This window comes from Ambystoma mexicanum, chromosome 7q, assembly GCF_040938575.1.
Source record: "Ambystoma mexicanum isolate Mex_15411 chromosome 7q, UKY_AmexF1_1, whole genome shotgun sequence".
Lineage (NCBI taxonomy): Eukaryota > Metazoa > Chordata > Amphibia > Caudata > Ambystomatidae > Ambystoma > Ambystoma mexicanum.
Window position 1 is genome coordinate 21,451,343 of NC_090941.1, and position 21,827 is coordinate 21,473,169.

The window sequence follows — 21,827 nt, forward strand, 5'->3', positions numbered from 1 at the left end:
CAGCTAATGTGAGTATCTTATCAAGGATTCTCATGCGTAAAAACATGTGGCTGTGCCAGGGGGCCACCGGTAAGTGATGCAAGTACTCACCGACCCTTGACACAGTCCGGCCGAACTTTGCCAGTCTAGTCCAGGTCGCTTATGGCTTTAACCCCTGTAGTTACACTTCGCTCTGGCTCTCAGCAGCTGTGGGATGGGACGATCGTCCTTGGTGGGACATTAGACTTTTCTCTACTCAAAGATGAAAGCAAGACCGTTCCAATGCAGCACCTCTTGGGGCACAGGGGAGGCAGGTCTGCAGGCACTTACAGCGACCATCACTACAGCGGGGTGACGCAGGGATTGCAAATGTGTGACCACAAGTGTTCACGGAGTAGTGCGCACTCATAAATCGCGACCCAGAAGAGCTAGGACAACTTGGTTTGGCTGGAGAGGGCCCAGGACCACAAGTATGTTTTTCCCAAAGTCTAGAGTATCAACTCGGGACGGTGGCACTCCTATACGATACCCTGGGTATGAGCTGGTCAGTTCACTGAAGGGCCCAGGAACACTTGCGGGGGTAAGCAGGAGGTGCCGAGAGTAGTTGGTCCCACTACTCCAAAGGGTCGAAGTGCCCTTGCAGGCCTTCTTGGTTAGATACAACAGCAGGGTCAGGTTGCCAAACCTTCCAGCACGTACTTTGCGGTTCCACAGGTCTGCTCTTTCGTGTCGGGATACTTGGCTCCTTCTGTAGTTCGGTGTGCACTTCAGTTGATCAACCTGGAATGGATGCAGATCACCTTCTCTTATCCAAGGGTCGTTTGGCGCTCAAATCTGGGATAGCCAATAGAAGACCTGCTCTCTTGCATGCACGCCAGGTGTGGGCCAATTGTGACCCACAGTGGTTCCAGTCATTTAGGCATACCAGACATACTGGCACCAGTAGTGTGTATTGGGTCCAGACTGTCCCAACCCTCTTCCTGGGCACTAGCACACGTGACATGCAGGAGACCCCGAAAGATACGGTTTTCGCGGGAGGTTGCATGCTCAAATAAGGAATACCCGAGTCTATCAGCCTGTGTGAAGGCAAAGGGGACACAATGGCCAAAGGACAGAACAAAAGACTTTGGCATGCGCTTTTTCGGCACTGGCACCAGTCTTGGGGCAAACCCGGTAAACGCTATATGGTCCATAAAAAAGGTCAACATATTTCAAAAATAAACTACTGTCACCAGTTAGTCCTATGCACACTTTTACAAACCCCAAAAAATCCTTGGACGGTGGCTAGGGCCATAAAACCAAAGGCGCTGTACTGTAAGGTCCTTTCCACACAGATAAAATGTTTCCAAGAAATGGCGACATAGCCTGAGACTAAGGGACACCTAGTTTCTCAGTACTGACAGCCTGAAGGACGTTTCCCCATAACAAATGAGCAAAAGCCCAGAGGAGTGCAGCTGAAGAGGCAGTGCTCCACTGGAAAAAGTCAGGTTAGGTAAGCGAAACAAAAGCAAAAAGTTTGTTGCGGGGCTCCATAAATGGAGGGAAAATTGCACCTAATAGACATCAGGGCACAAACATTCTATTTGGATGGAACCAAAGGCTCTCTGTTCTCTAAGGCAACCATCTCCAAATGAATAGTGTATCGTTGAATGCTATGCTGCACACAGAGGTTGCCTCATCCCGGAGGCCTTAATGCTCATCTGCTGAGTGCTGAAGCAGCTTTGGCTGCCTTTCAACAGCAAGTGCAGTGGGACTCATTGCTAAGGCTGCAGTTTGGGCCTCCCCCTCAGCTTTTTGCAGGCACTATTGCCTGGATATGAGTTTGAGAGCAGGCGCTCAGTTCAGACTGGCTTTCCTGAGGAATATCTTTTAGTTGAGCCTTCTTCCCATGGGTAGCTGCATGCTTGTAAATCTCCCAGAATGGATCAAAGGGGACATGACGTAGGAGTAGGGAGAAGTTGCCCACCATAGTCACTCTGTGGTATACTTGAGTGCTTTTTCTGTGTATTCAGCCAAATACACTGAAGCCAACTTAACCCTTAGAGGCAATTAATCACACCTTCATATAACTCTTCCTGCTTGTACCATTTTTACCCCTGCAGTTGCAAATATGTTGTTCTGAGGAATGCTACTTCTTTCAGACTGACCAGTGATAAATCCCCTTTCGCCCTTCCTAGTGATTCTGCACTGGGTGAAGTTATTCATTGTTGAGCAAATTGACCTTGTTCTATGTCTTTTGTCCTGAGTCAGGCTTGAATGTTTTATTGAGAGCTGAAACATGTTAAACTGTATCTTTGAAATATACATTAACCCCACAGGCTGGCATACTTTGATTCATTGTGTTTGACTATTTAATTTGTCTTCCGAGTTTTTCATGTCCCATTTGGTTTAATTTAACTTCAGGTTTAGGAGTATTGTTATCAATGGGCTGGTGTCAGTAGGATTTGTGCAATTTCTGTTTCTGGTTAAATACACAAATGGATTGCTTTGCAGTTTTCTCAATAAAACATTTGTATTAATGCTGTTATCTCCTGATAAAGCATGACCTTCTAAATTCTCCATTTTGCCTGAACTAAACCCTCTTAACAGGTTGTCCATTCAAAGTACTTCTCTTTAATCTCGCGACACAAAGCTTCTCTTTATGACATTTGTTTCCCAATTAAGGTTAATATGCAAGTAGTCTTCAGATTATATATATATATATTTTTTTATCAAAGCGTTTGAATCGAGGCAAACCTTTATCTGGATTCCTGCTCATTTTTTAATGGTTCGACAATGGCAGAATGAGGATGTCGGATTAATTGAACTGCCCAATGACATCCATTTGTTTCTCTAAACATTTTGTGGTTTGATTTACAGCAAAAATGGGAAGACGTGATACAAGACTGTACAAAGGCTGTTGGGCTCAATCCGAGATATGTGAAAGCTCTTTTTAGAAGAGCAAAGGCCCTTGAAAAGCTCGACAATAAGAAGCAGTGCTTGGAAGGTAAGTGTCTTGTTAGTTCTAATATAACCTATTACTTTATTGTTGTGCTGTATGCTTTACCATCAGCCCCTGCACTTGACGCAGACCCACTATTATCCCTTTCGATTGACTGCAGAATGAATCCTGAGACCACAATGGGACGCAGTTCTTTTATGATTGATAACAACGGCTCGCTGCTTAACCTCTGTCTTGACCTGAAACGCAAATCGCTGGGACAGAACCAAGTGAAGTATGACAACATCTTTGGTGGCATCGATCTCTCAGCTAGCCCTAACCTCGCAGCCTTGGCCTCAAGTCAAAGGTCCTCTGGGGAGGAAAGTGCATATGCGGAAGTTGCAACTACTGAACCAAGGGATGAAACTTAAATGGAACTGGGCCCTCACGCCTCCCTAACGTCCCCCTTAAAGTCTATCCTTTCTAAAGTGGAGGCACCGTTCTAACTATGTACAACCTTGGCAGCAGAACATCAAGAACTAAAACAGATTATCTGAAGAGTTGTAGATATTATCCTGGCCAGCTGTTCGAACTTAAGCGTACGAGGAATAACATCTACTGAGACCTATATCCACCAGCTGGCAGAAGGGGCTGAAACTGTCAAGACTGCCGAGACTAATGCCTTCGGGTTTTCAACAAGTAACCAGGCGATAGCAATGGAACCACAGCAATCTGATGTTTTCTCAACCCATTTCAAAAAAGGTAGCAGGCGCTCCTCTCCAGAAGGAACATGGCATGATAACCCTTTCTGAGATGAGTTTGCAGCACACGCTTTTTGCTCACTATACCCTTCACAGATGGGAAATACCCATTTTCATATCAGTCTTTATCCCGCCCACATGGGCAGTCCAGCACCGAAATGCCATTGTAATTCCGCTCTGATTAAGAGTACCAAAAGCAACCCCATACACGTGTTTCAGCCTTGTTGGGCCTCATCAGTGAGGTGAAGCTTTGTCTCTCTGAGCACAGTGAGCAGGGAGTCCACGTCTGGTTGCCCCCAGGTAACTCGGGGTGACCAACCCCAAGTTCCTTGCAAATATTTCAAAAAAGGTAGCAGGCGCTCCTCTCCAGAAAGAACATGGCATGATAACCCGTTCTGAGATGAGTTTGCAGCACACGCTTTTTGCTCACTAGGAACCACAACGAACTAGGGGTTGGTCACCCTAAGTTACCTGGGGGCAACCAGACGTGGACTCCCTGCTCACTGTGTTCAGAGAGGTGCAGCTTCACCTCTCCGATGAGGCCCAACAAGGCTGAAACACGTGTATGGGGTTGTTGTTGGTACTCTTGTTCAGAGAGGAATTTCCATAGCATTTCGGTGCTGGACTGCCCATGTGGGTGGGACAAAGACTGATATGCAAATGGATATCTCCCATCTGTGAAAGGTACAGTGAGCAAAAAGCGTGTGCTGTAAACTCTCATCTCAGAACAGGTTATCATGCCATGTTCTTTCTGGAGAGGAGCGCCTGCTACCTTTTTTTGAAATGTTTTCTCAACCCATCTAGTCCTGTCACCATGCATAAAGATACCCTAACTGTTATGGAGGCATCAGAAGAGGATGCAATTGAGGTAGAGAGGTTAGAGATATCTCTCCTAGGCTACTGGCGGCTAAATAGCTATGGGAAAGCATAGCGAAAGGAAAGAACATAACCATACTAAGGCTTGGGGGGGAGCGCCGGGGGGGGGCCCTATGGACAAATGGACAAAGAGCAATACAGGGAAGCGAGTGGGCATGTAGAGGCCCAGACGCAAGGAACCAGGCCATCTGGTAATAAAGCTGAACCCAACATCACGAATGACTCAGTTACTAGACACACTGCCATTGCCAACTAAATATGCGACAATGGACTTCCATAAATATCTAAGCGACCGTCCAAAGTCCTTGAAAAACCTAAGACCCCAAACCCCCCCCCCCCCCCCCCCCCTGCCAATTGGTCAAACTACAGGAACTGTCGCCAACGGCTGCCAGCCCCTTTCTAAACCAATCCAGATTACTAGCAATCAAAAGTAGGGACAATAGTATGTGTGGAATTACCAGTGGAATAGCCCCACAAACCGGGCACTTATCAAACTGGCTTCATCCGCCACGGCATTGCTACTGTGTTTGCTCACCTGCATTGTCTATGCTGCGTCTTAAACTGACGGTATGCCTTGACGATAATACGATGGGGGTGGGGGGGGGGAATAAGTTTGAAGTGGTGAACCATAGCCAGGGCTATGCTATGAGCAACCTGGAACAGGCTGCCTGACCGAGCCAGGAAGGCTGTGTTGAAACAATTCTACACACAGCGAAGATTATCTCCTGGAATATAGCAGGGCTCAATAGTTATATCTGATTCGTGTAACTTTGCCAGAAAACATGAGTTGCTGCTGTTGCAGGAGATTTAGTCATTTGGCCCTGTGAATTTCCAAGGGTATGTGAACTACACTATCCCAGCGTGTGGGGGCACGGTGGGTAGGCCATCCGTGGGCCTACGGATTTGGATTGATATAAACTTGGGGTGGAAGATGACCAATGTGGAGACCCACTCAACGGATCTGCAGGTCCTCTCGTGGCAACAAAAGAAGCAGACCGATTCCTGCTAGTTAACTTCTATAATCGACCTAAACTAGACTTTGACAGGAGAGCCATGTCAAAACTCCAGGGGCTGACCGAACAAAACATCTCCTTGAACCTCCAGGGAGAATTAAGTGTAGTTCCCGGAGACATGAATTTTCAGATTGAACCCCTGAAGGAAACACTAGAGCTTTGAGCTGATCAAGACGTAGCTTGGTCTATTCCAATTCTCAAGACGGCTCTGTCCAAAAGGGTCCATAGATGGGCACTGAAAACAGCTTGCACTGCTGCAAATCTGAACTTAAGAGCCTGTAATGGCAGAACACCAGTGGACATAATGGTTTGTCGCTTATAGACTACATTGGCACTAGCTGGTCTACAGTCTGGAGCTTCGAAAATAGCAGAAAGAAGCGAGAGTGATCACTACCCCCTTGTGTTGCATCTCTGTACAAAGGCATCGAGCCCAATGTCGAAGCCATACTAGGACAGGAGCCAAGTTGCGACCAGCTTTGATACTGAAAGGAAAACTACAAATTGGGCTACATGGATAAAAAGAGGCCTAAAGCCAGAAGTGTATGACTGATCAGACACAACCTGGGAAACCTCTACAACAGCGGTTTGTCTAACAAAATGATAATTGCAGAATTTAAACTAATAAGCAAGAAACTGACCCTCTTTCTAACGTATGCTCCAGGTCGACCGAAAGTGAATATCACAGCGCCAAATGCTTGGTACGATGAGGATTGTAGAAAGCCAAAGAAAGCCATTGGGCCTCATTATGAGTCCGGCGGTAACCGAGGCAGTAAAACCGCCTGGTTACCGCCGGACTCGTATTAACATTCCGCCTCTGTGATTCCCAGAATTACTGGGGCATTACTACCCCGGTGTCCCAGGAATCACGGAGGCAGAATGGTGTAAATCCCCATTCCCATTGAGTCCTATGGGACTCAATGGGAATGGGGATCATGGAAACACCGGCACCATCTCGTGATGGTGCCGGTGTTTCCTCGTCCGCCTGCAGGCAGGCGGTGGTAAACCCACCAGTTCAGACCTGGCAGGAACATCACCTCCCGCCTGCAGGAGTCGGGATCAGGCGGTCCGAAAACAACGGTGGCAGCGGGTTTACCGCCACCGTTATTTCCGGACCGCCTGAATTGTAATGAGGCCCATTGTCATGCAAAAGAGCCGCTGCAGCCCTGGATAAGCACTGCCTCCGGGACCTTAGTGCAAAATACAAGGCTCTAATATTAACAAAAAAGCAGAGTCAGCCAAGGCATGGTGGGCAGTCCTCCATACGGCACTGGAGCAGGGAGATGGTGTGGCCTTCTTGAGACTTGTAACATCAAGGAAGCAAAATCCCTACCAGGCTCTCCAATGGCACATCTCCGCAGAAGAGTGGTGGACTTACTTCTCTAGACTTTACGCAAACCTATACCCACTTAAAAATCTAACACAATACTGCAAACACAATAGGCATTCACATATTATAACCACAAATGCCTATGACAAACTAATATCACACAATCAAAAATAATTCTATACTAAAATCAATAAAATGTCTAACTTAAATGTCCACACAATCCAAAATAATTAACAAATTGTTGAACACTTATAAACTGACTCCTTTAAAAGATCACGTATGACAATCACATAATTAGTGAATTTGTGCAATTATTATTCAGGTCTGTAAACCATTTATTAATCTAAACCAGAAATATCTTCCTAGAAAATAAATATCCTGTACAAATTCTTAAACTAAGACTAGAAGTAACCTAACAAAAAACATCTATATAAAAATCCAAGTTTCTAAAAATTCAGAACAACAAAGCCGACATCTCTTATGCAAAGCAAATTGTACGCAATCTCTGCAGAGTACCTAAGTGATTAAAATGCAACTCATAACATTTTGACAAAATTAGCATTCTGGGAATTTGACCAAATATTATGTTAAAGGTATTTGTACCGCGCACCGTCACCAACGGAATTGGCCCTCAGGCACTCTGGAAGGATCTGCGAATAAAGGAGGGGTGGGGGGGGCGTTAGATGGGAGAAGTGCGAGAAAGGAAAGTGAGGAAGGAGGTGTCCTGTTGGCAGCCTCAAGCTTCGGTGCGATTATCGGATCGATGTGGGTCCTCATGTGCTGTTGGTGTGAGTTAAGTGTTTTTTGGTGTGGTGAAGTACGTGTGGTGTGCTGTGCGGAAAAAAGTGGTTGTGAGAGATGTATGCGGAAAGTTGAGTTTATGGGTTAGTGTATGTTTTTTTTTTTTTTTTTGGTCTTAGTCTTTGCAATTCTTGATCCACGTCTGATTGTATGGAGCTGCTATTTTAGTTTGTCCGTCTAGTTTTTGGGTGTGATGGGATGGCAAGTTTCCATCTGAGCTTTTTCTGAGCTTTGTGTACCAGGTTGAGGCCTACATTGGCCCCGTTCTGGTGTTGGTGCTGTATATTTTCATTTATCAGCTCCCTTCCTATCCATTTCCCTGTCGGTGAACCCTAGCTGCCTAAGTTTGCTTCATCGCCTAAAGGTGTGTTGACATGTCATCCTTACCCTTCCTCCTGATCTCTCCAAGTTCGTTCCTTAGTGTGATCCTAACTGATATACCTTTCATTTTGGTAAAGTGATATGCCATAAAGTGTTCTTTCCCCTCTCTCTCTTTATGGATGCTAGCTTAGGGATATGGGGAGGATTGGTTCCCTCTCTGGATGTAGTTTCAGCTGCGTATGTGCCCCCATAGGCATTCCTTCTAGTTATGGGGTGAAGAGCCAGGTTTTGAGTATTTTTCTCAATAGAAGGTGATCGCTTGTGTTATGTATTTTCTTTGGTAGCTCATTCCAGGTTTTTGGTGCAAGTTGAGAAAAAGAGTATCCTCATCTTCTTTTGTTGTATGTTTTTGGTTCCAAACATGTCACTGCTAAATCCGAGTGGTCTTGTTGGGTAGTAGACTGTTATTTTCTCTTTTAGGAACTCTGCGCCTTGGCCGTGGATTGCTCAAAATGGCAAATTATCTCTATGTAGCTTGCCAAACTATTTGTGTTACATCCTGATCCATGCTCTTTTTTTAAATTACTATTCGGATTATCCAGTAGGATCTTTCGGTCGGCATTTTGCTGCTAACATTCCAAGACAAAAACATTTAATGGTGGTGTTTGATTTTTATATTATAATAATTTATTTAATGTGATACAGTTTAAATAATAAACTTTACACATTCTAGAATAATACATATACTAATACATATACTAATACATAAAATAAAATATACGGAAATAGGATAAAAATTCATACAGTACATGCAAAATACATAGAAAAGAAATATTTATAATAAGGAAGAAAAGGAGAGGGAGAAAAGTAGGAAACCCCAAATTAGCCTTCATCCTTGTTTGTACACATGGGCACAGATTAGACGTCACTAATAAAATCGCTGAAAGTCTCAAGATCTTACAATAGTGGCAAATCAAACGGGATCAGATCTGTTGTCTGTCCAACCTTCAGACAATTAGGTATGTGTAATCCCCAGTCTGCTACTTCAGATAAGCACCAACAGTCTTTCACATGATATTTCAATCATCTGCACCCCATTTGCTATTATTCATATCTTAATGCCCAGCGTTTCTTCAATCTTTAGCCAAATATTTTAAAGAGCAGTCATCAACCGCAAACTTTTGGAGTTGATGCAATGGTGCCAAAAGGACAGATCATTGATTGTTGCCAGGTCATGGACATACCTCCCAATGTAATAGTGAATTTGCTGCGTCAGCAAATGTCTAGATGTCTCTAATGCATCACTCACTTTATATGACCGACAAATGCGTTGTTCAATGGGGATATGCTCTCTTTTACCCGTGACCATCATGGTCGGAAGCTGTTCCATTCTGAGTAGAAGTATAAAGCGTCAAAGCCTTTTGGAAGGGCAGCGGATTAGATAAGCCTGTGGTTTCATAAGAGTATAGCCTATATTGAACAAATTGGTAGATTTTCAACGTGTTGAGGTGGGGACACCTCAGGAGATGTTTTTGGTGTTTGAGATGAAGGGTGGTAAGTAGGTTCTTTAGGTTAGATTTGTGAGGAATGTGGTAAGCCACCTTTGTGTGGATTCCTGTATGCCCCATCCATCAGTCTTTTTATTAGTGTTGCGTGGCTAATTGTGTTGAATGCTGCAGATATGTCCAATAGTATGAGGGCAGATTGGGTGCCGTTGTCTGCATTTATATTTCAGGTCGTCCCATATTGATATAAGGGCTGATTATGTTCCTCTCATTGGTCTGAAGCCAACTTGCTTGTGGTCCAGTATTCCTTTAGTTACAACGTAGTTATGTAAAATCTTGTATATATGGTTCTCCAAGATCTTTGCTGGGTAGGGCACGTTGGATATGAGTCTGTAGTTGCTTGGATCTTTGATTAGTTTTTTTCATCACTGGTTTGGTCTATGCTGATCTGAAGGAGGTTGGTCCGATTCATGTTTTAAGTGATAGGTTCATTAGGTTCCGGAAGTGTCGCTGGGGTTTTGTGGTTGAGGATTTTTTTTGAAGATGTCCTGGGGGCAAGGGACACTTGGCGATCCTGCAATGTTGGTGTCCTTGATGAGTGTGGAGAAGATTTCTTTGATTATTGGTTCACAGTGGGTGAGTCTTGCTGTAGTCTGTTTTGCCCGTTGTCTGTGGTTCAACGCGGTTATGGTAGTATTAGTGCTGTTGTGTCGCTGGTCTGTTGGATTGTTTCTATTGTTGATCTGAAGTAGTTGGTGATGCTGTCACATAGTGCTTGTGTCGGGATGACGAATTTCTTGCAGTATGAAGGTTTTTGATCTCAGATTTTGAAGAGTTCTTTCTGTAGGTTGTTAGCTGATTCGATTCTTAAAGCATAGTATTTTTTTTCTTTGCTTTGAGTACTGTTGATTTGTATAGTCTAAGTTGTCTTTGGTTTTTTATTTTGTCCTGTCGGTTGTACTGTTCTCTCCATATTTTTTTTTCCACTGTGCGGTTGTTGTATTTTAGCGCTTCTGTGAACCATTTTTCAGCAAGCTTTTTTTGCTGTGACTTTGAAAGGTTTTGCTGGTGCCAGGTGGTCTAAGGCCTCGGTAATCCAGATGCTGAATGTGTTTTCCGCTACGTGTGGGGTTGTTTCGGTTGGCTCTATGGTGTTGGGTCGATTCTATCAAATTTGTTTAGCACTCCAGGTCTGGGCTTTTCCAGATTTTTTTTGCTGGTGTGTGGCATTTCCTTCCCAGCGGGTAAACGGGTTTGGAGTTTGATGTAGAATGTTATTGGGTAGTGATAACTCCATACCATTGGTGTAGGTGGCGTGGATGCGCATAGTCCTTCTCTGCAGAAGATCGTGTCCAAGGTGTGACCGTCATTGTGGGTGTATCCAGGAGGGTGCAGAGAGAGAGCTAGCTGATTTTTCTTTTTCAAACCAGATGTCGAAGTCTCCCAGTATGACTAGGTTGATGCGGTAGGTTGATAGTATGGCGATGGACTCTGCTAGCTTTGTCGCAAAGCTCGGGTTGTAGGACAGTGGTCTGTAGATCAGGAGGAACACTGGCTTGGTTGTTGAGTTCAATCTTGATGAGGTGGGATTCACAGTCTTTGACGGCTGTTGAGGGGAGTGGTGCTGCTCGAACGTGCTCTGTGTGTCATTGCGATTCCACCTCTTTGGTGTTCTTTGTTGGCGTGTATTCATTTCAAGTTGTCTGGTATGGTTTAGTGTGTGGTGGATTTGTAGTGGTCAGGTAACCAAGTTTCTGTAAGAAAGAGCATGTCTGTGCCTTCTTCGCTTAGGTCATTAATTTCTGAGTGTTTTGCATGGATCTAACTTTGTGCAGGCTGCAGTATAGTTTGTCATTTCCCTTGTGGGTTGTTTGTTCTTTGTCTGTCGGGTTTGGTGAGGTGTGGGTTAGGTTCTCTCCTGGTTGTGCTTGTTGGGAATAGTTGTTTATGGGTGTTTGATCTCTTTGCCAAGTAGTCTGATAGTAGGGTTGTCTTTGTTTTGGTTTGTTCTGGTTGGTGAGTTGTGCTGATGCCTGTCCTTTGCTCCAGTCTTTGGTGATGTTGTGCTTGGTGAAGGTAATGGATTCAAGTTTGTCCCTGATGCTTTTGTCCATAGTGTTCTCTGGGTTGGGGTAATTTGTTTTATTGGAGTGCTTGGTTTGGCGTCCCGATGGGGTCTGTATTTGTTTAGCTTCTTGCCTGCCGGTTTATTGCTGATTGTGTACTTTCACTTGCAAAGGAGCGGTATGTGGAGAGGTAGCGATGGATGTAGTCCGTGTTTTCTCTGTTCTTTGTCTGTCTCCTTAGTCCGTTTGTCATTATCTTCACCAAGTTGTTCGGAGTTGTGTAATCTTGCTGATCGGTACCTTCTTATGCAGCAAGGGTTTCCTTCTTTCTGTTTCCCATTGTAGGTTCTTTGTTTTTTTTGTGGCTAGGCATGGTGTTTTGAGTTGTGGGTTACATTTCTTGTAGCAGCAGTCCTCTTGATGAGGTTGTGTTACCAGAGGCTTGAGCCCTCCTGGTTAGGTCTTTTAACAGTTTTCCTTTATTGCTGAGTGTGGTTTTGGTGTCCTATTGGGGGGATTGTTGTTCTAGGGCACAGTTTTGTTCTGTTTCGAGGCTTTCCAACTGGTGGCTTGCACGGTGCTGCTCTGGCTAGCTTTGGGCGGTTGGGTCTTCAGTTTGCTTATGGTGAAACCCTGTTTTGTCCCTCTTACTGGGGCTAACTTGGGCGATCGGCCTGTGGGTGGCTATGTGGCATGGCTCTGTTCAATGCCTATTATGTTGAGTGGGGGTGGTGACACTGGTTGGCTGTGGACAGGGCGGGGGTTTGAACTCTGTTGCTAGCTTTCGGTTTCAGTGAGTGAGACGCTTGGATTCCAACGCAGCAGTAGTGGGACACATCTGGAATTGGAACATAGGAGCAGAGGGCAAACCCCCAGACTGGAGACATGGCAGTGGTGGGAGCTGTTAGGGAGAATTCTCTGCATAGGCTAATTTCCCAAACCTAGTGAGTCCCCCAGCAGCTTTGCTGGATTGTTGGGGGTTTATTTTTTTCTCCTGAGAGTGAGACTCTTTTTCTCCCACTCTTAGGCATGATTTGAGAATGTCCTTTGACTTTGTAATGTGTTTTATGGGATATGGGGTCTTTTACTCCATAGGGCTTCATGTGTTTTTGGTAAGTGTTACACAGCATCCTCAGTGCAGTAACACAGGGGTGTCATAGTGACCCCCAAACATAAACTCCATGCCCTGGGACTGACTACTGTCTCCCAGGGCATGTAAAGTCACCATTGACTTTACTAGTCTTAAATTGTGAACAGAACCAGTACAAACCATCATATTGTGGAAGTACTGGTAGGGTTAATTAGATGGTCCCTGGGTCTGTTTTTCGAAGGGGCACTGTGCAGTCCCCCTCTCGAGTTTCTGGCTGGTGGCAGTGGTTACCTCGCGAAATATTCCACCGGAATATTTCCTATGGGATTTTCCCATTTATTTTAAACGCAACACTTTTTTGGTGCAATGTTAAAGATACCGCTGGGTTATTTATTTAATGTTTATTCCCCGGTTGGGTCTTTTCGCCAGGACTCGGTTTTAAAATGGCGTTTGTGTTTGCCTCTAACTCCAACCCAAGTCGAGCCCTTTGTTCCACTTTTGGCGGGCTTCTGCACAGAAGCCTCCAAAAGTGGTGCCACCAAGTCTGGGTCTACAGGATGTGTGGGAGGGGGGGGGGGAATAGGCACCCTGGACTGAGTTGCCTCAGCAACTTAAGTCGCACTCTTGTGTGATTGGCCCAGTGGTGAGCTGCCCGGCTCACCACTTAGCATGTTTGAGTGACGGCTAGGACTGATGAATAGGTTTTCTGCATAAAAGCAGGGCTTTGGGGACTGGAACTTCAGAAGTCGCCACAGGACCTAAAGAATCTGAATAGGGAGAAGCTGAGCCGACCTGCGACGATCCCACCGGTGGAGCCCTGCTGAACCAACTCACCACTTTCCGACGACAGAGAAGATCTTCCTCCTGGAGAGTCTTCTTCCTTTGAACTGGTGGGGTTAACCAGCTCGCCCTCTTCGCCTTCCTGGATCGTCTCGTGGTCGAATAGCCTGTGCCAAGCACCCGGGTGGCCTGATAGCCACACTTCACCACTACCGCGAATAAAAGGGTAGTACCTTTTAACCGGGAAACTCTGCGGCTGGTTTCTTCCCTGGCAGTGCAACGACCTCCAGCTTTCCTCCACGTCGAGATCTTCTCTTCCCCTGGACGACGCACCGACTTGCACCCACTGCCAGGAACAACTTCCCCCGCTGGAGCTTTCTCACCATTTCAGGTACTGTGTCCCGCCTGGTCTCCCTTGCAACAGACAGTTAACAGGTCCCAGGTCACCCCAGGAGAGTCAAGGATTTACGGGACACATTGAACAAACTTTTCTGAACTGATCCAACTCCCTTTTTGAACTATCTGCAAAGACTGTTAAAGTGTACTTCAACTGTGTGATCTTGGGCACATTCCGCCTTGCTCTCCAAGAGTGGGCCTGGCCTATGAACTTTTTGCTCTACAGTAGACTCTGTCTTTCTTGACTTGCTGAGGTTCTTTTAAAGTGTTGGTATTGTGTGCTTGCCTAATTCTGCCTTTTCCCTCCCTTTTTAAATAATTATTGGAGTGCCATCTTGGTTAAGCGCTCACCTCTGTATTGATAAAAAGTGGTGTTCTTTTCCTAAGACTTGTCGAATAATTAATCAGGGAGGTGGTGTATATATTACTAGTGACTGTGTTTGAACTTGCTTGACCTATTAGTGCCAGTGTATTTTTACAAGTGTGTTTTTAAATAATTATATACTTTTATACCAAAGCTCTGGTCAGTGTTTGCTTGTGCTACTGTATATTTTTGTACCTAATGTGTATACTCTATATACTGCCTAACTCTTCTTGAGAGAAGTCGGACTGCTCAGCCACAGCTATCAGGTAAATCTGGGTGGTACAGACTGCTACCAATTGGGTTTACTGCCAACATCTGTAGTCTTAAGCTTTTTGCAGTGGTCCCTAAGGGAACTGCACAGGTTTCTGCCTAACAGGAACCACCTAGATTTGAAGACACCGTAGGAGGGGACGGGGGACACCTAGAATTGCAGAACAGCTTTATACGGGGAACACTTAGAATTGCAACACCAATAGCAGTGGGAGACACCTAGACTCTAACATAGCCGCACCAGGGAAACGCCTAGAATTGTAGAACAGCCGTAGAGGGGGACCACTTACAATTGTAACCGCACTAGTGGGAAAACATCTCGACTCGAGTAATGGGCAAACTCCAAGAATTGGAGCACAGCACCACTGGAAAAACACCTAGACTCTAAACACAGCAGTAATGGGGGAATACCCAGAATTTGAGCACATCAATACTGGAAATTTTAGATTTAAAAACAGCAGTGATGGGGGACACACCTGGAATGGAGCACAGCACTAGTCGGAAGACAACTAGATCTGAGACACAGCAGAAGAGGGGAAACACCCGGAATTGTAGCTACAACAGCAGTGGGGAAAACACCTAGACTCTAAACACAGCAGTAATGGTTAAATACCTAGAACTGGAGTACATCACCAGTGGAGAACACATAGATTTGAAAACCTTGAAAATGTTGGGGGGGGAGGGGCACACCTGGAATTTGAACACCACACTAGTGGGAGAACACCTAGATTTGAGGCACAGCAGTGAAGGGGACAAACCTAGAATTGGAATACATGGGTAGTGGGCAAACCCTAGATTGGAGACACAGCAGTGCTGGGGAAACACCTAGAATTGAAAAACAGTAATGGCTGTACTTCCCACCTAGACCAAACTTGTCCTAGATAGGATAGCCTAAATAAATTTGCTTGGTTGCCAAGTTTAATTTATCGCCCTCCATGCACCACTTAATTCTTGATTTAACTTGACACCCAAGCAAATTACACTTGTCTATGTTGTTGTCAATTAGATCCAATAAATAAAGGTTAAATAAACCGGGAACAACCGCACAGCCTTGCTGTACTCCTACAAAGGTCTGTACGATTGCACCCAAACACTCCTCATTATCTTGCCTGATTTGAACTGTGTAGTAAAACTAATAATTTTAACAAACCATCCATAATGCACCATTTTGTAAATTTTGTTTCACAACATGGAGCGATCCACCCCATCGTAAGCACAAGGCAGATCGACACAGGCCAAGAAGAGCGGGACTGATTCCTCAAGTAAGCTTGTTTTTGTAAAAAATGAATAATCAGTCTATTTAGGGAAGTTCAGATATATTTTCGAAAACCTGTTTGCAAGTTATACGGACATCCTATGTGGACCAATTTTGTAAATCCTCTAGCAATAATGATGTGAAGATTTTAGAGCTTGAATCCAGAAGAGAGGTAGGATGATAATTTCCTGGCTCATTATGGTTACTTTTTTTTTTTTTTTTTTTCTTTGTATATGGGTACAATAAAACGAGCTTGCCAGGAATCTGGAAAATGCCCATTTAAAGCAAAATTAACGATTTATATTTATATAGAACACTTGCCCACAGAGAGGAGCTCCCATCAGAATTAACTTGAGAAGCCTATCTGGTCCCATTTCCTCTGGACAATTTCCTTTTTTCAATCACCAGTCAATGTCTTGACATTGAAAAGAACCCTTTCGTAGGCTGAAAGACTCAATATTAAACGTCTAGAGAAGTCGATGGAATTGAAATAGTCATTCAAAACCTGAATGGTCACTGACTTAAGTCTGTTTTACCTAATAATAAGACTAGATGCGTGGCAAGAATAATTCTGACACGCATATATAGTGAATGGTGGACTTGCTTCGCCATCTGTGCTTTGTCAGTTATGGACACAGACTTCCCACTAGGGATATTACAAACACGCCCAGTCCACGTCCCTTTTGTGAACTTTGAAAACATGTGCTATACTCTGCATCTACCACTAGATGTCTGCTTATGCAAGCCATGTAAATATAAGCCGATACAAGCATCAAAAATACGATTATGGTAAGTAATGTATGCCTTGTATCACCATTGCCGTTGTGCGGTTGCCAAGCCTCCATAATCTCAGCCCATAAGAGGCCTCTCCTTCGTGGTATACACCTACATACTATGAGAACTTTGTATTCTAAATATCGGGAACATAGCAATTCATCACCCCTAAAAAGTATGTAGCCAGAACCAAAGGTGCATTGCCATCTATTAGTGACTTCAGGAAATGCAAGTCCACTGTTGGGATTCCAGTAGATGTTCACAGGCAATATGTTTAAGTCGCTTGTGTTATCATCGCTTTGCCAAGTCAATGTTGCATCTACAAAACTGCACAGCTCTGATCACCCATGCTTCTATTTTTGGGCAAAAGTCGTTTTTAACCCCAATCAGGAGACCTTGCGAAGGGCGCCCACGCTTACCTCTCATAGCTTTTTTTCAAGAATTTTGAATAACTGCCCAACAATGGGGGATTAGTGAACCAAACATCCGATGACATTTTCGTATTACAGGAAGTTAAATTTGGAGAATCTCTTGGAGGATTTAAAAAGCTAGTAGAGCCTCTACTATTGCAGGAGATCAGTGTATGATCTCCTGCAAGCAACCATTGCACTAAGTGGGATGAGGTTACGGCCCTGGCATTATCAGCGCCAGGACCACTTAAGGCCAAGCTTTCCCTTGTGGCTGCCGAAGGCAGAGCAACACAGCTGGCGTCCTGCTAAAGAACAACTTCGACGCAGCGGATACCGCCGGACGTGTTATTGCTGAGGCCACAATCCTAAAACGTCACGCCTGGCTTAAACAGTCGGGATTCAAACTAGAAACACAGGCTACCCTACTCAACATGTAAAAAAGAAGGGGTGAGGGGTAAATTGCAGAAGGTATCTAAGCTGGGAACTAGAGTGCGCGCCTCACCCCTTCTTTTTTACATACCCTACTCAACATGCCTGTTGAGCCAAATGTTTTGTTTGGAAAGGCAGTTGAGGACGCTCTGAAATCAGCCAATGAGGATTACGAAACACTTGAATCCTTTGGCCAATAAATAAACAAACCAAACAGAGGGGTGCCAATAATTGTCAGTGTTTTCGTGGCCAAAATGCGCAAAGAGGCCCAGGATACAGTCAGAGCCAAGGTTCCTCGTGGAACAATAGCCAACAGGCATCCCAGGGTAACCCCAGGGGTCAGCGCAGGGGTTGCGGAAAAGGGAGTCTCTCCCCACCAGAGGTTGAGGAACACCCTCCAAACAATGACGCCCCCCTACAGGTCCCCTCCCATTCCTCCCCAGTCAGGGGACGAATATCGCATTTCACCCACGCATGGGAGGGGATAACATCAGACAAGTGGGTTTTGTCGACAGGAACAGGAGGTTACTGCATAGAACTCCAAGGAATACCATCAAACCTCCCCCTGCACCAAAAGAAACCATCACAGGAGGAACAACTCATCCTGGTAGAGGAGGTCAAGGCCCTACTCCTCAAAGACGCCATCGAAGTCCTGCCGTACAACGAGGTAAACAAGGGTATTTATTCAACGTACTTCCTTGTTCCAAAAAAAGATCTAACCATGCGCCCGGTATTAGACCTGTGCCCTGCAAACAAGTTTGTCAAACCTCAAAACTTTCGCGTGACAACGCTACAAGGAGTAATCCCTTTGTTAAAACGGGGGGATTACATGGCAACATTGGACATGAAAGATGCCTATTTTCATATTTCAATGTTCCCAGCGCACAGAAGATTCTTGTGATTCAAAGTAGAAGACCAGCACTACCAGTTCAAGGTGCTGCCCTTCGGGATAGCGTCGTCTCCAAAGGTGTTCACCAAGGTACTGGTGGTGGTGGCAGCGCACTTACGCAGGGAGGCAATCCCAGTGTACCCTTACTTGGACGACTAGCTGATCACGGGAGAAACCTACCAACTTTGCAAGCTAAACACGCAAAGAACAATAGACCTTCTTTTCCAAATGGGCTTCTCAATAAACGAGAAAAAGTCAAGTCTGGTACCAAACAGATCGAAACCGTTCCTAGGAGCTGTATTAGATACAAAGACAGGCTTAGCCTTCCCATCCATGGAAAGAGTACAGAACATGCTTCGGCAAATACCCCAGTATCAAGCGGGTCTCCGGATAAGCATACGCAAAGCAATGCGTCTGCTAGGTATGATGGCATCGTGCATTTACCTGATTTCCCCCCCCCCCACGCGCGCCTCCATATGCGACCAATGCTGGAATGGTTGGCGAAAAAATTGTCTCAGGCAAGTGGTCAGTGCGGCGATCTAGTGATTGTTTTGCCTACACTGGTTCAGAACTTACGCTGGTGGTCAAGGGAAAATCTGCTCAAGGGGAAACCCTTCCACAAACCGGAAGCGCAAGTGCTTGTCACAACAGACTCATCACTTTCCGGGTGGGGGGCCCACTACCTTCACCACACGGCCTGTGGTCACAAGTGACTGCACAGAAACACTTCAATCTTCTGGACCTATTGGCAGTTTTCAAGGCACTACAAGCCTTCGAAAATCACCTGACAAACCAATCGGTACAAGTCCTAACAGACAGCACCCCCGCAATGTTCTATGTCAACAAGCGGGGAGGTACACACTCTCCCATATCTTCTGAGCCAGTTTGGACAGATTTGAAGTGGACACTCAGACGAGGGATGTCCTTGTCCTCCCAACATGTTCCAGGGTTACTCCACACTCTAGCAGACTCTCCTAGCAGAGATCCTCTGCCAGAAGAACACGAGTGGCAACTACACACGGACGTGGTAGACCACATCTTCTCTCTTTGGGGCTACCCTTCTCTAGACTTGTTCGCTAAAACAGAAAACAAAGTATGCCCAGACTTGGCGTCCAGGTTCCCCCAACCAGACTCCAAGGGGAATGCCCTATGGATGTACGGGAAATTTGCTTACGCTTCCCCTCCTCCCCCTCCGCCCGACTCCATCAATCGGCAGAATAGTGAACAAGCTACAAAAGTATCAGATGACACTCATCCTAGCTGCTCCTATGTGGGTGAGACCACCGTGGTATCCACATCTGCGCAAACTGGCGATGTGCGATCCCATAAAGCTCCCGAACCAGGTCAACCTGTTGACTCAGTTCGGGGGGGACAACCAAACACCCACAACCTCACTCTTTGAACCTAGCAGCATGGCTCCTGAAGTCAGAGTTCGGGCACCTTAATCTTCCACAACGGTGTATGGATCTCCTGAAAGAAGCATGGAAACCAAACACCAGACACTGTTATTTCCACAAGTGGAAGAGATTTGTCATTTGGTGCCAATCTAAGCAGATCAACCCCATAGAATGTACTCCATCACACATTCTAACCTATATGCTCAACTTGTTAGATTCAGGTTTGGTCTTTAATTAAAAGTCCACCTAGCAGCTTTATCAGCCTATACCACCTCTAAATGTTACCTGTAACTCTTGTTCTACAGCATGGATGCACATGCTGTGAGAAACCTGAGGGTATCCTCAATCCTACTCTCCCTGGATCCTCTTCTCAGATGGCCAGGGATAGGCCATCGCACTTGGACTCTGACCTTGGGGGTAGAGATGCGAGGGAGGATCACCTCGGTGGAGGGTCCTTGAGGATTGGGAACAGGGTACCCCCAGGCGAGACATGGTGTTCCCTTTTTCCCTGTGAAAGTCAACCTAACCCTTCCCCAGCTTTTAATCGGCTATTGCACAACAATCCCCCTCAAATTTCCTCCTTAAAACTACTACAGTACTGAGATGAGGAAGAAGCGACTAAAAGTACTGAACACTAGTAACCTATATCACCACTCTAGTACTGGGACGAAGACTATGCCTACAGAGTATTGTGAAGGTACTGCATGTCATTCTAATTGCAGTCAGACAACTCTTATTGAAGACTCACACCTGCAACCTGTCAAGTGGTTGCAGGTGTATACAAATGGAGGAAACCAGCAACACAGAGACCGACAGGAAGGCCTGTGTGGAAGGATTGAGCAGGGAGGCAGCTGTGGTGGGTCCTGCAGCGCAGCCAAGATGCTGGCAGAAGACCCAAAATACTTGTGGTCCCCGTGAAGAGCTGGGCCATGAAGGAACTGCAAGTTTGGAAGCCTCTTAAGCCGTGCCGCCAGAGCTGCGAGTAGAGAAGAGTAAGGCGGGAAGCTGCCAGCATCCACGGAAGCAGAGCTGACGGTGAGAACCGGAGACCCACAGGAGAGTGAGCGGCACTCGCAAGCAAAGGGAAATCGGTGAGTGAGGCTGAATACCGTCAGTTCAGCCGTCCGGAAGGAACACACAAGACCGGTGGACCGGGGCGCTCCTGGGGATTGTGGGGAAGGAGAGGCAAGCGCTGAACAAGTGAAATCGTATAAAAAAATTGATGAAACACACCCGAGGCCGCTAGTTGGGTGAAGTTGGATGAAATAGAAACGGCAAAGCAAACAATTATTGAATAACACAGTGAATTCATCTTTTATAAGCACAGTTCTAACAAACAGGAAATGCATATGAATTACAGGTATTGTTTTCTGAAAGCCAAGTAAGCGGCAAGAAAGTAAGAATAGAAGATTGCGAGAGAGCACAACGGCAAGGTGGTAATGGAATTAAATAACTACTAGGTGAACTCTTGTAATTGAATAGTGTGGCAAGATCAAGGATTGGTCCAAGTTGTGTAACATTGTCATTGGCTTGGGGCAGTGTGACCCGAAGGACACCGATTGTTAGTAGGGGAGACGAACGGTTTTCAGTCTAAAGCAAAACTTTCTTTTTACAGAATATTCCCAGCTTGACAACTGGGAATATTCATGAACAAACAAATCCATGCAAGACCCATGCTGGAGAACAAGAGTTGCAGGTTCTTGTTCCTTCTAAACTTCCCATGAATCGCATACTGAAATTCTACATGTGTATCATTGGGTTTTACCCACCTTGAACGTCATACTGCTATTCTAAATGTTTGTTTTCGTTTGCATATCATATGTATAGTGTTGGTTGTTATGAATGATAATGGTACTTACCTTTCTAAAGACCTCTCTTTGCCTGTGAGTGCATATACATTAAACCATTATTTTTACAATACATAAGTGTATCCGTGTTTTTGAACCATATGTGTGCTACAGGTTCTTTGTACCTATCTACTGCCCTCTCTCCTTCCCAAGATGAGCCTGAATGCTCTGTCCACGTTACTGTTTCATGCATCACAGGTCGATACTAAGAGTTGGAGTTTTGTGTATTTCCCTTAGGATAGTTTTATGGAGCCCCTCGTGTGGACTTCAGAAAATCTCTTCTCCACCTAGACCACAGTCCCAACCCACTTCCTGGCTGCAAACACACATGTGCCTGCAAAAAGCCTGGCTGGCCAG

The 21,827-nt window shown here is 45.4% G+C and overlaps 1 protein-coding gene across 1 annotated transcript in view; it reads left to right on the forward strand.

Annotated features, from left to right (window-relative positions):
• Positions 1-21,827, forward strand: part of TOMM70 (translocase of outer mitochondrial membrane 70) — a 561,013-nt gene that overhangs the window by 118,957 nt on the left and 420,229 nt on the right. Inside the window, exon 3 of the mRNA XM_069639990.1 lies at positions 2,839-2,965. Within this exon, the coding sequence (XP_069496091.1) occupies positions 2,839-2,965 (127 nt within the window). The remainder of the gene's footprint in view (positions 1-2,838; positions 2,966-21,827) is intronic.